Source organism: Artemia franciscana, chromosome 17 (assembly GCF_032884065.1).
Source record: "Artemia franciscana chromosome 17, ASM3288406v1, whole genome shotgun sequence".
Taxonomy (NCBI): domain Eukaryota; kingdom Metazoa; phylum Arthropoda; class Branchiopoda; order Anostraca; family Artemiidae; genus Artemia; species Artemia franciscana.
In genome coordinates, this window is record NC_088879.1 from 26519481 (window position 1) to 26534017 (window position 14537).

The following is a 14537-nucleotide window of genomic DNA, read 5'->3' on the forward strand; positions in this document are numbered from 1 at the left end:
CTACATAAATTTGGTAATTTAAAGAAAAAAGGTACTTTCGACGCAGAATATTGGATTTTGAGCCACTTTCTTTGTTTTATGCTAAAGGATTTTCCTTGTTGTTCAAGCCAAGTGACTGTAATTATCATTTAAAGGGTTTTTGGGCACGGTGGTTCTAACGGTGTACCTTTCATTTTGATCTGACACCATTCTTGAGTGTTCTGGGCTATTGAATTTTTACTGTGGGACGTGTTTGTCTCTTACTAGAATTTTCAATCTTCCTTCTTTAGTGGAGAGTCCCGTAGTCATGTTTAACGTTATACATAGTGGTACTTAACAAAACATATTTTTGTAAAGATAATTACAAAGAGGAAAAAGCTATTAGGTTTTTCTTAGTGGAACTAGTATGAGACAAACCTCAGAGAATTAAGCAGCTAGGTAAGTCAAATAATGCACAATACCCCAGAACGGCGAAATCTTTTGGAGTATCTTTTATTTTCTTAATTTGTAGTTATCATATACCATGTTCAGTTCCTGCTATCAACACAAGCATGATATCAATAAAACATGCATAATCCCCATTTATATTGAGCCATACGACTATTTTATGTAATCAGTTCAAAATATACAGTTTACGTATGACAACATGGTGCTATACGGCTCACATACAACAAAAATGGTTTATATTCTGCCCTTTTTCTGTTTTACTTAATTTTACGCAATGCTTTGTAAACGTAATTAAGGAAATTTTTTTTAATTGCTATTTATAGAGTTCTTTTTTTAGTCATGAAACCAATGAAGTTTTTTTTTTCTTCATTTAATAGAATTCTTTTGTGTGAGGAGCTTCTCAAGACGTGAGCCCCATAGCTGTGTGACGTCATCTACATGAAAAAATCTCGTCTTGTTGTCCAAATGACTTATCATTTCCAAATATTATGAGTTAAATTTACGATACATATTTTTTTTCTTAAGTTGCTTGACAATACACACTTTTTCCGAATATAATTACACAGAGGAAAATACCTATGGCTTTTTCTTAGTTAGAATAGTAAAAGACGAGTGACAACTAAAACGCAGGGAATTGAGTGAAAAATGGCTCCATATCCAAGACAAGGAACTTTTAAAAATATATTTGTCTCATAAATTCTTATCAAAAGATAAGTGTGTCGTATCATCATGCATATGATGATTTATTTTAAGATTTCAGTTGGCATGGGCTAGAGTTCATTCTTTGCAATATCCATAATCCCCATTTAAAACGAATTATACAGATCCTTCATGTATTAAATAAAAAAAAAACTATTTTTTTTAGCTGAAAGTAAGGAGCGACATTAAAACTTAAAACGAACAGAAATTACTCCGTATATGAAATGAGTTGTCCCCTCCGCAATGCCTCGCTCTTTACGCTAAAGCTTTTAATTGTTTTAAAAAGCAGAATTGTGGCAAAGAGTCAAGTTTTTAATTGTTTTAAAAAGTAGAATTGTGGCAAAGAGTCAAACTTTAGCGTAAAGAGCGAGGGATTGCGGAGGGGACAACTCATTTCATATACGGAGTAATTTCTGTTCGTTTTAAGTTTTAATGTCGCTCCTTACTTTTAGCTAAAAAAATTAGTTTTTTTTAATTTAATTTCTCAACGTTTTTGAATTAATGCATGTTTGGTTTTGGCTCTCCGCACATAAATTATTAAAATTAAATTTGTATATTAATTCTTTTTTTGGCTAAATGGCTTTCTCTTAGTTTTGATCAGACGATTTTGAGAAATAAGGGGTGGAGAAGGAGGCCTAGCTGCCCTCCAATTTTTCGGTTACTTAAAAAGGCAACTAGAACTTTTAATTTTTAACGAACGTTTTTATTAGTAAAAAATATACGTAACTTAAGAATTAACTTAAGTAACAAACTTTCATAACCTTATATTTTTATTATGTATACGAGGGGGTTTGTACCCACGTTATTACCTCGCTCTTTACACTAAATCGTAAGTTTTGTCCCAATTCTTTAAGAATGACCCCTGAATCAGAAAGGCCGTAGAATAAATAGTTGAAATTACTAAAAATACTTTAGCATAAAGAGCAAGGTATTTATCTCCTCCTAAATACCTCGCTCTTTATGCTAAAGTATTTTTAGAACCCCTCATATACGTAATAATCTCTGTTCGGTTTAAGTTTCAATGCTACTTCTTCCTTTCATTTGAAAAAACGTTTTCATGTTTATTTTTCATTGTTTTCTTATAGTAATGCTAGAGAATCCTGCGCCCTTGTCATTGGATTTTTCTTCCCCCATGACATTATCCTCCAAGGAAAGATCCTCCAACATAGCCCCATCTCCTCAGCCTCACCCCCAAACAAAATAAAATCCCCCTGAAAACGTCTGTACACTTCCCAATAACCATTACTATATGTAAACACTGGTCAAAGTTTGTAACTTGCAGCCCCTCCCTCAGGGATTGTGGGGGAGTAAGTCATCCCCAAAGACATAGTTATTATGGTTTTCGACTATGTTGAACAAAATGGCTATCTCAAAATTTTGATCCGTTGACTTTGGGAAAAAAAATGAGCGAGGGAGGGGGCCTAGATGCCCTCCAATTTTTTTGGTCACTTAAAAAGGGCACTAGAACTTTTCATTTCCGTTAGATTGAGCCCTCTTGCGACACTCTAGGACCACTTGGTCGATACGATGACCCCTGGGAAAAAAAAAACAAAAAAACAAACAAATAAACACGCACCCGTGATTTGTCTTCTGGCAAAAAATACAAAATTCCACATTTTTGTAGATACGAGCTTGAAACTTCTACAGTAGGGTTCTCTGATGCGCTGAATTCGGTGGTGTTATTTTCGTTAAGATCCTACGACTTTAAGGGGGTGTTTCCCCCTATTTTCCTAAATAAGGCAAATTTTCTCAGGCGCGTAACTTTTGATGAGTAAGACTAAACTTGATGAAACTTATATATTTAAAATCAGCATTAAAATGCGATTCTTATGATGTAGCTATTGATGTCAAAATTCAATTTTTTAGAGTTTTGGTTACTATTGAGCCGGGTCGCTCCTTACTACAGTTCGTTACCACGAACTGTTTGAAACAATAAAAAGCCATCATTGGAATTAGTTCAAACATGTTTTGTTAGAAAAAATACACAGGTTGATCCTGAACAGGAAGTATCTGTAAAGTACATCCTGAACCTGGGGAATGGAAATCTTCCCAAAAATGAGTTCAATGCAATTAAAGTACCTGAAGATATAATTGTCAGTGATTATTTAATTGAGTAAGTATTTGGAGAATCAAAATTTCAACGAAGCATAACGTTATTTAAGCTTGGATCAACAAAGTAGATAAGAAAATAAATGCAAAAACTGTCGATCGCCTACCAGGAGAATACAAATATTATTAAAGTTATAACTCTGTAAACAACAAATAGAAAGGAGGAATTACACTCACTCCAGAATTTTTCTATTTAACCGATAGTGCATATTTACCCCACCCGTCTCATGGCTTAAAGTAGAACGAATTATAATTGTTATGGTTTTGTGCAATATAAATATTTGAGAAGGGATGTGCAATAGAACGTGTCTTATTGCTACTCAATTTTCTTATTAAAAGATAAGCGTACTGCATCATCATGTATGTGATGAACTACTGTCGTTAATTTAACAATATCACCATGCAATTTAACCCATTACAGGGAGAAAATTTGTAACTCACGGGACGTGTGCACACACCGGTTGGCCTCGTTGAGTTTACGTATGAGGGGCCTTCTTCCTCTTTTATCTTTATTTACGGCTCTGGGTGAGGGTGCCCCAGCTTTTATTATGGGCCCCTAGGTACAAGGATTCTACAGATCTGTAGGGCGTTCCCCTATCGCCACCTGGAGATACGCTGAGTGGCATGGGGGAGGCCCTACTGAGCGATAGACTCATAAAGCATATGTATCAAACAGTCCGTGGTAACGAACTGTAAGTAAGCAGTGAACCAGCTCAATAGTAATTCAAACTCAGAAAAACAGAACTTTGAATACCAATAGATGTATCAAACGAATCGCCTTTTTATGCTGATTTCACATATATAAATTTCATTAAGTCTAGTCTATTCCATCAAAGATCACAAGCCTGAGAAACTGTTCCTGATTTTAATAAAAGGGGGAAATACCCCTTAAGATTTAAGTGATCTTAATGAAAACCACACCATCAGATTCAGCGTATCAGAAAATCCATCTGTGAAATGTTTCAACGTCCTATCTGCAAAAATGTGGAATTTTGTAATTTTTGCCAGATGACAGATCACGGATGCATAATTGTTGTTTGTTTGCTTTTTATTTTTGGCTTTTTTCTGTTTTATTTTCTAGAGGTGATCGTATTGACCCAAGGGTCCGGAAATTAAAAGTTCTAGTGTTCATTTTAAGTGGCCAAAAAAATTGAAGGTAGCCTAAGTAGGAAAATTTTGAGATAGAAATGTTGTTCATCATAGTTTAAAGACCCAAAAATATGCCTTTGGATATAACATGAACCTCCCCTCCCCACAGCCCCAGGTAAAAGGTCTTTAAGTTATAAAATTTACACATTGTTTGTGCATAGTATTTGTTATTGGGATGCATGCATACATTTCCGGGTGGGAGGGGAAAAAATTTTCTGCTGAAGGTTTACCCACGGGGAGCGAAGTTTTCAAGGAGTGACTTGTCACGGGAAATTGTACACTGGAAAATTTGCAAGAATTCTTATACGAAATTCTTTTCTTTCTCTTTTCCATCTCAATTTTACAAGCAGAGTGGTTATTTGTCTGGGTGGATATTTCTATGGGGAGGGAGTTTCTCTGTGGATGTGGGGCCAGATTTCCTGGCATTATTTAAAAAAACGATCAAAAATTAAATATAAAAAACTATTTTTTTCAACTGTAAGTAAGAAACAACACTTAAACTTAAAATGAAGAACTGATTACATATATAAAGGGAATTGCCCCCTCTTCAACGCCTCGCTCTTTACACTAAAGTTTGAATTTTGTCCCATTTCCTTAAGAATTACTCCTGAAACACAAGGGCCGTTTAATTAAAACAACAAGAGCCTATTAAAAAAAAATATCGTAAAGAGCGAGGTGTTCAGGAGGAGGACACCCCTTTTATATACGTAATAATTTCTGTTCTTTTTATGTCTTAGTATTGTTACTTACTTTAAGTTAAAAAAAACTTGTTTATCTATGCTTAATTTAAGCATTTATCCTGATTTGTTTAAGTCTTGTTTATCCTGATTAAGATTTGTTTAATTTTTTTCCGTTTTATTAACAAGGTAGCTTACTCATTTTATTTTCTAACTTGCCAAAGCTCTCCACTCTGGGCATTCGCCTCTGCAGTAGACAATCAATTTGCCCAGGCAGTGTTTTTGCCTTCGCCCCTCGCAATTGGAAGTAACATACACCCCATTTGGTAGGGTTGAGAGAAAGATTGTCCCTTCTAAAATATACTATTCGAAGTCCATATATCCCTCCTAATAAGCAAATTTGCTCTACAACTTTTAACTCGGTCCTCCAGCCTCCAGCCTTGAGACAAAAGTGAACTGACTCGCCCAAATTAAGACTCGTCAATCAAGAATAGCCTCAGATAGTCAGATACCCGGCGTATGACGTCACGTGATCGCTGGTGTTTACAGACATAACAAAGTATTATATAGGATTTTCGTACATTTTAGATAATTGAAACACATGTTATGAAAATGAAACTTCACAAATAATAGACTCGAGACTTTAAAAATAAAACTTGCACTGTCGAACTTTCATTTTTTGCGTATCACTGAAAAATTTTAAAAGGAAGATACGGTGATATTGTTCTTTGAAAGTGTTCAGGGCTAAATTCGTCACCAAGTTCATGAAGTTTTTATTGATTATATTCTTGGTTTGCACTACCAGTGAAGCCATAGACCTTCACCTATAAGTCTACGACCCCTAAGAAAAGTGTCGCTAACTCATCTGATCAGAAGGAATTTTCCCCAGTCATGGTGGCAGAGATAGTTCCAACCCAGTAAAGAAAGTACCACTACCAATAGTGATGAAAATTCAAAAACGTGTTAGAAAAGAACTTCAAGTGAGAAAAAATTGCCAATTTCAGCTGATTCAGGAATAGTAAATATCGTTTCGATTAGTGTTAGTTAGTAAAATTTTGTTTAGAAAACCAATTTAGGGAAATTCCGAAAAGTTGCCTGAAACCTCTCGAAAATGATATCGGGTCAAAAGGGAAAATACACCACTGGAATGATCATAGCTGTAATCATAAGCAAAATCTTTTTTTTTGTATTGGTGGCACTAATGTGTCCTCCCGTTTTTTGTTTTTCGTCACCATTAGCGGGAAAATTGAGAGCTGTTTAAGTGCTTATTTGAAAGGAAGTGGCAATACCTAGTGCCTTTTGTAATCAACACAAAACAATGTTTAAAATACACTGTAAATTTGGAAAAAAAAACTGCATCTTCATGTACAAGATGATATAGCACATGTATCTTCTTTTGAGACAAAGGACATGATATGAGGTTCAGTAGACTATACTTGTAAATGACGCCATACATGGTAGAATACAACAATAGATAACATCATTAACAAAATATAATAATTAAAATGAAACGTAATTTTTGACAGAACTGCATCTTCATATACGACAAGTTTCTTTTCATAAGAGATGATATATATCTCTTTTGATAATGAACACACGGATAATTTTGAAAATTTGACTTTCGATTCTATGATAATGAAAAAATCATATAAAGTGAATTTCAATACCGTATCTTCTTTGCGGTAGAACGGATTGAAACTCAGTCCTGGTTATTTCTAAGCGTGGCCTTATCCACTACGCTGTCACAGGGGGACAATGTAGGAAATTCTGAAAATACATGTTATGGATAAAGGATAACATAGATGATGACCTAGCTGCTATTACTGGTTTATATTTGTTTATATTTTGGTGTTTATTTAATGTATTAAAGTCAGGGCCGTATCCCGGATTTTTGTTTGGGGGAGTAGGTTACAAGAAAAAACTTTACAAAGCACAAGAAATATTTGCATACATGTATTTGTGTTACTATTGTACGAGTCCAACAAAAGTTGGAAAAAAGGAAAAGAATGAATACCATTTCTTTTTCTTTAACCAGGATTCTATTACTACCAACAGTTGAAATTACTTGCAACTACTGGTATTACTACCATCATGTTGAAAATTACATATTAAATGAATATTTCAGTTGGTCTATAGTTTGTTATTTACTATAATACATCGATCCTTTATGTAAATTAGTTAAAACTCTACTGATCATGTATAACTGTCAGGGCCGCATCCTAGATTTTTGTTTTGGGGGAGTGTAGGTTAGAAGAAAAACTTTACAAAGTGCAACAAATATTTGCATACTTGTATTTTTGTTACTCTCGTACCAGTCCAACAAAAGTTGGAAAAATGGGAAAAGATTGTATAACATCTCTTATTCTTTAACAAGGATTCTATTACTACCAACAGTTGAAGGTACTTACAACTACTGGTATTACAACCATTGTCTTAAAAATTATATTTTAATTAAATATTTCAGTTACTTATAGACTATAGTTTGTTATTTACTATAATACATCGATCCTTTAGGTAAATGTAAAAACCACGCTGAGCTTTGAGCATTCTACTTAAACTTCTTCACTGCTGCCCCGTCTTTAACAATAATACTACCAAGGAGAGCGAAGCTGTCCACTTGATCAATTTTTTCGTTACACAACGTCATGTTTTCATCTTCACTTATTCCTAGCCTTAACGACTAGGCCCTCCTAACATCAATTTTCAAACATATTCTAGCACCCTGAACTCGCAAAACCACAAAAACAAATTTTCCTTCACATCCAAGGTATCATAAAATTTCTCCTTTTCTTCTAAATCTTTTCATGCAATTCTCGCATCAATCTCCGTTTATCACATTCTCAAGATGTTCTACCCATCTCTCTTTAACTCTTTCCTTATCATTAATTGTACCCCTGTTCCTATCTTTAACTGATACAAGTCCAGATTGACTACTCCCTCTCAATTTATTGACACGCCAGTAAAATATTTCACTGTTATGTCGTCTAGCTACATCTTCCAGATCCTCGGTAATTTTATCAACGGCCTCAATCTTACACCTCCTTAGTTCATATTTTAATGTTTTCTCCAGTTTCTTTATATTCCTCTTGTTTTCATATGATCTATCACTCAGATAATTCTTATGCAAGCCCCTTCTTCTCTCTATTAAACAAAGCTTCTTCACTAATATTCCTAGGTGTGCTCTTAACTTTCTTCCCTAAGACACAATCAGCAACATAAAATTTTTTTTTTCCTGAAGTTCTTCAATCCATTTTCTAGATTATTAAAATACAATTTCCAGTTTTGTATACAACTGTTCTTGGAAAGTTTCTCTCAATTTTATCAATTACATCACTATTGCACGTTCAATTTTAATTCATCACACTCGTCTTCTGAAGATAGGCAAGCTCCTGGGGCTGGATGATCTGCAAACAGAGCATTTGCAGCACAGTACACATGTACTGTGTGCCACGTCATAAGAAGATGAAAAAGAGCCTGTATGTATGTGCTGTTGATAGATATATATATACACATAAGACTATTGATCCCATTTTACAATCCTAATCGTTAGCTGCTTTATTAAACTGTGGAACTAGCGGCTTTATTTGTGCATCCCTTTGGAAATAGTGACAAATTCCATATTCCAGATGAGTGCCGGTGAATCCCAGTCCTGTGAAGCGTGGGGTAAAGCAGGGCAGCGTCTTAAATCCGTTCATTTTCAACGAAGTACTTAGAACAGCGACGAGAAACATCCCACCTTATGTAATTCATAGCCATATTGATATTCATCACCTGTCGTATGCATAAGACAGACGACGTCTCACTAAGAACCGGTCGTCGATGGAAAGAGCTGTTGAGACTCTTCAGGCCAGTTTGTTTGAGATAGGCCTTGCTACTAAACTACCGAAGAGTCAGTTTATGATAGTAAACCCCAATATCAGATTCCTTAAAGTCTTAATAAATATTCTTAGGTTTTATTTTTGGAAATATTCAGATGTTTCATTATTTAGACTGTCCGGATGTCCAGAGAGTCTGAATAATAATCTTAGTTTCTAGTTATTTTTCTTCCTTCGTCAGTTGAGTTTGTCAGTTGGTCGAATAGTCGATGATTTTCATATGTTTTTTCTTTCTTTTTCTATTATACTCCTTTAGTGCATTTTTATAACGTAGCGAAAGAGGGTAAAACTACACAAATATACTACAAATCGATGCACTAGTCTGGTCTCTGTAGGTAGCAAATTACTCAGTAATATGATACTTTTTAGACTGAGAGATGTAGACAAAGTTTTAAGGAAAGAACAATGCGGTTTTAGAAAAGGTAGAGGATGTATCGACCAAGTTTTCACTCTTGGGTAAATAATTGAGAAGTCCCTTCGTTGTCAAACACCTTTGGTCCTCAGTTTTATCGATTATGAGCAAGATTCCGATTCTGTTGATAGAAGATCGTTAAAAAAGGTCTTATCGTTATATGGTATACCAGAAAAATACATTAAAGTGATTTGTGCTATGTACGGGAATGATACTACTGCGGTTAAGGTAGAAAATGAGGTTAGCAACTGGTTTTGTATTAAATCAGGAGTTAAGCAGGGTTGTGTTCTATTCTCCTTTATATGGATCCTTTTGATGGACTTCGTCTTAAGGAGCACAGGAAAGGCAATTGGAGACCACAGAATCAAATGGGGAGGAAAAACGCTCCTGGACTTAGATTATGCTGATGATTTAAGCATGTTAGATGAAAGTGTGAGCAAAATGATGAACTTTTAGAGGTTTTGCGAGTTCAGGGTGCTAAAATAGGCTTGAAAATTAATGTTAAGAAGACTAAGTCACTAAGGCTAGGAATAAGTGAAGATGAACAGGTGACATTAGGTAACGAAAAGATGCATCAGGTTGGGAGCTTCACTTACCTTGGTAGTATTATTAGTAAAGATGGTGGGAGCACTGAAGATGTTAAAAGCAGAATAGCTAAGGCTCAGGGTGTTTTTTCACAGTTAAAAAAAAGTTTGGAAGAATAGAAAGATAAGTCTGCAAACCAAGATTAGGATATTGGAAGCTACTGTGATGACAGTGGTCAAATATGGCTCTGAAGCATGGGCACTCCGAAAAGCAGATGAAAATTTACTAGATGTTTTCCAGAGAAATTGCCTACGGATTGTTCTGGGTACCCGGTTGACTCACCGTATTTCAAACAGTAGGTTGTACGAAAAATGTGGTTCAATCCCGCTTTCTAGGGCGGGATTGGAATGAAAGAAAGTTTAAGATGGCTAGGCCACGTTCAGCGTATGAAGGATGACAGATTACCGAAGATTGTCCTTTTTGGCCAACCGTCTGGGGCTACACAGAAAGCAGGTCGTCCTTGTCTGGGTTGGGAAGATGTCATAAATAAAGATTTAAAGGAAATGGGAACTTCCTGGGAGGGTGTAAAGAGGGAGTCTTTGAATAGATTAGGTTGGAGGAGGAGCGTGCGTAGCTGTGTTGGCCTCAGGCGGCTTGATGCTGCAGTGAGTTATTATTAGTAGTAGTAGTAGTAGTATTTAGGGTTGATAGTATAAATAAATTCAAACATTTTCAATGGTGAACTCGTTGTGAAACTAACCATAGGACACCGACTCGTGCCATTGTGAATTTACGATAATATGCTCCTTGATGGTTTTGCCAAACGAATTTTTCCTCTTTTTGCGTCAATGTTTAGTATGCTTTAATATTTCTAATATTAAAATGCTGCACTTCCAGTGAAAAAGCGAGCTTACCTGTTGCTTGAGAATATTCTATGACAATAAAAAGAAAGCTAGGTCTGTCCAGCTCTTAAAAAATAAAAAGATACGCCAAACTGAACTGGTCGAACAGAAATAATCATAGAAAGATAAATACTTTAATCAATAGCAACCAAATTCACATTAAATTACTCCTTATGAAATAGTTGAAGACCACGGTTTCACATCTTGGGATCAGTTAGCTTTATAGTCTCAAATGATCCATTCTCAGCCTGAAAAAATGAAACATTTAAGACTATTACCAACAAATATGATAGCATCTATTGACACAATTTAGACACAAATCAATCTTTAGTCTATATCATTAAAGATCACTCTTATCAATATTTTAAATTACATTTAAAAGTATTCTTTTACAGTTAAACATTGTACAAGAAATAGTAATTTTGATCAACTAAAGACTTGGGCTAGACGAACTATTAAAGCTCGGCTCTCAAAACAACTTCGATAAAAACAGAGAGTCAGTTTCTCGTTTCTACTCTGTTTCCTCGAAAAATAGAGTTCCCCTACTGGTATAATTCTTCCGTGCCCCCGATCATTTTACGGAAGATTCCGTTGACCCAACCTTAGTTACTTGCTGATTTCGTAAACACGAGTTAGTGATTGGTAAACTAGGATAGCTACAAGCGAGGATTATGCTGAGTATAGTGAACTTACAAAGAGCAAATACTCAAGGCTGCCCCTTAACCATTATTTGGGGCTTATATAGTCTATTCCCCAACCATAATTTCGAATATTGTGTAAATATTTTATCCTACGAGTTCCTTCTGTATTTTTTTTCTTTGATCTGATCTCCACGTTCTGTTTCCTGGATTTCAAATCTAGTATTATCAAATTATTCTAATTTTATTTGACGACTCAATTTAGTTAATCCTATTTATTACAATACAAACATTTTTAAATGATGATACTGTTTATTTCCTTCACCATTTAAAATATAAAAGCAGGACCCATATTTTTCCAAACTTGGCTGAAAATTATTTTAAAGACAATGTTTTTTTTCTCTATCTCATTGCTAGGTAATGAGCTATTTTACGAGATTTAAAGCAATACAAATCAAATCAGGTTAGAAATGTTTTGTCTTCGATTACTACAGGTTGCATCGTATTTAAAATAACTTAATTTCGATAAGAAGCAAAAAAAATAGACTATTCATTTTATCATAATTTATACATCAGAAAAAAATAGTCTATCTCTTACAGAATACGTTTACAAATATTTTGATGAATCCTACAAGGGAGGATATGCAATCACACACAAAGAAATGAAGTAATTAATAAATGTTTATAAATGTTAAACGTTATCGAAGTTGTTTTCATTTCTTCAAAGAAATGAAGTAATTAATCCTCAAATGTTTGAAGTTACCAGCTGCTGTTGATTTCATCTTTAAAACTATATACAAATATTGTAGAAAATTAGTTCTGCTGTCAACAGCTTGCTGTTAGTAAATTGGTAAAGTCTTCAAAATATTAAAATTTTATTGTTATGCCAACGGGTGTGGAAGGGTGTTAAATAAGAGAAAATAAGAGAAAACATCTTATAGTTATATCAACAGAGCCACATTTTATGATTAAATTTAAATTGCCTAAAGGTTAATCCTATCTATATACTGTCAAAGAGGTAAATTTTTGTGGCACTTAAAAATACTAATTCTGGAAGCGAATCCATTTCTGGTTGACCCTCCTCGTCCATGGGACACACTAAAAATGTGTAGAGTGGGCTTGCTTACAGGTAACATTACCTATAGAGCGAAGCGTACTAGTCCATGAGCCCCGTGGGCAGTGGGGCGAGGTCTCTATTCTATATTTATTTAATAAACCTTATTTGAGTTTTTTTGTTAGCAGACCACTTGTTAACAGAATCGCTACCTGCTCCGTTAATGAAATGTCGGAAACTAGTATTCTCATGGGGGAATCCCCCTGTGATATGTCTGCTACTTATCATTATTTGCAGATGGCAGCCATGGGAGTGGCAACGTTCTGCTATGCCACGAATATACCTGAAAAATTTTTCCCTGGAAGATTCGATTTGTTCGGTAACTCACATCACTTTTTGCACGTTTTTGGGGTATTAGCAACCCATTTCCAAATGCAGGGTATATTGATCGATGTTGACCATAGGAGATGATTCTTAACGGAAAATGATATGTTGCTTGACTCTTTTTCTGGCTTGTTGCTACCTCTGACTGTGATTTTATCCATTTTTCTTGTACTTTTTTCGTTTAGTTTGTAAGTTCTCTTTTTTTATGCTATAAGTGCTAAGAGCAGCCACCAGTATCTTCTTCAAATGTATTGGCTTAGAACTTGAAATTCTGATATGACACTGTGTGAGATTTAAGGACATAAATGTTGGTTATTTCTGATGAGTTTCAGTCCTTTATTGAGATAATAAAATTTCTAGCTCCTGATGCGGCCAGTTTCCTATGGCCATCTGTTCTATACGACGAACCAGAGAAAAATTAATACAAAGTTATAATAAATTGGAGATGTATCGTTCTTTACTAAGTCTACACTTGCTCACAGACACTAGTAAGCCCTCACTATACTATAAAGTGGGATGCCTCATTCTGCTCAAAAGGGAACGGTTTATATATGCATTTTCCGAACGGTATAAGAGATTATATCGCAAGTTTTGTTTTTCCAGGAACCATTTCTTTCTTGAGAAATGAAAAAAAAGTTTACAGTACATTTAAGTGCGCTTCATGATTTAAGTAGAACTATCTTGTGCTAGTATCATATAGCTTCATTTTGGTGTAAAATACGTAAATTTTTTACGGACAGGCTCCGAGCTGAAGGCTCAAAAATATTTTCTAGAATTTTTTTTCTATGGCACAAGTTGCCATTGTGATATTGTCGCTCTGCCACAGTTTCTGGTGGTCTCTCCTACACGTGAGATGACCGTACCTCTTCAAGAGAGACCAGTGTGTAAAAATACAAGTTTTTTTTTTTCAATTTCCCATTCATTTGTTTTAAAATGAGGTGCGCCCATTAACTTTGGACATTAAGCAATAATCCAATACGGTAAGACCATGTAATTACATATAACTTGAAGACGTAATGAAACAAAAATAATCAAATTCCCGCTTTTTTTGGTCTGTTTATTTTTTGTTCAACAAAGACTAAGATATTTAGAATTTGAAGCTATTGTAACAAAAGGGTGAAATTTTTTTTTACGGTTTCTCAAAAGGTTAAATTCCTAAGTTGTAGATCCTAGAAAGTTTCAGAAACAGATTTACACTTCAAAGCACAGTTAGGAAAGGTATGGTTCCATTGCAACTGAACCCCCATGTAAGTCAACCGCAAGCAACTGGGCCCCTGTAACTGAGCCCCCGTGCAACTGAGCCCCCTAGCTCAGCTGTCATGCAATTAAAACCTCTTGCAAATGAACCCTCGGGCAACTGAGCCCCATTTACCTGAGCCCTGAAGTAATTGAACCCCATTGCAACTCAGTCTATTTAACTGAACCCCCTTACAACTGAACCCGAATGCAACTAAACCCTTGTGCAATTGAATCCCTTATAACTGAACCCTCGTGCAACTAAACCCCCGTACTCAGTTTTTTAGTATTCTACACATATGAGGCAATATCATGGGGTAAAACACAAGTTAAAAACTTTATATATCTTACCTTGTTGTAATTATTTGTTGTCTGTTTTGTTGTAAAAAAAAAGAAAATCGGACGCCTCAAATCATTAGAGCATGATTTATTTCTTCTTCTGTTATGTCTC

General features: G+C 35.1%; 1 protein-coding gene across 1 annotated transcript in view; it reads right to left on the reverse strand.

Annotated features, from left to right (window-relative positions):
• Positions 1 to 10889: 10889 nt before the first annotated feature.
• The window catches only part of LOC136038077 (endosome/lysosome-associated apoptosis and autophagy regulator family member 2-like), a 160363-nt gene continuing 156715 nt past the window's right edge, over positions 10890 to 14537 (reverse strand). Inside the window, exon 17 of the mRNA XM_065721073.1 lies at positions 10890 to 11022. Coding sequence (XP_065577145.1) covers positions 10972 to 11022 — 51 coding nt within the window. The 3' untranslated portion in view covers positions 10890 to 10971. The remainder of the gene's footprint in view (positions 11023 to 14537) is intronic.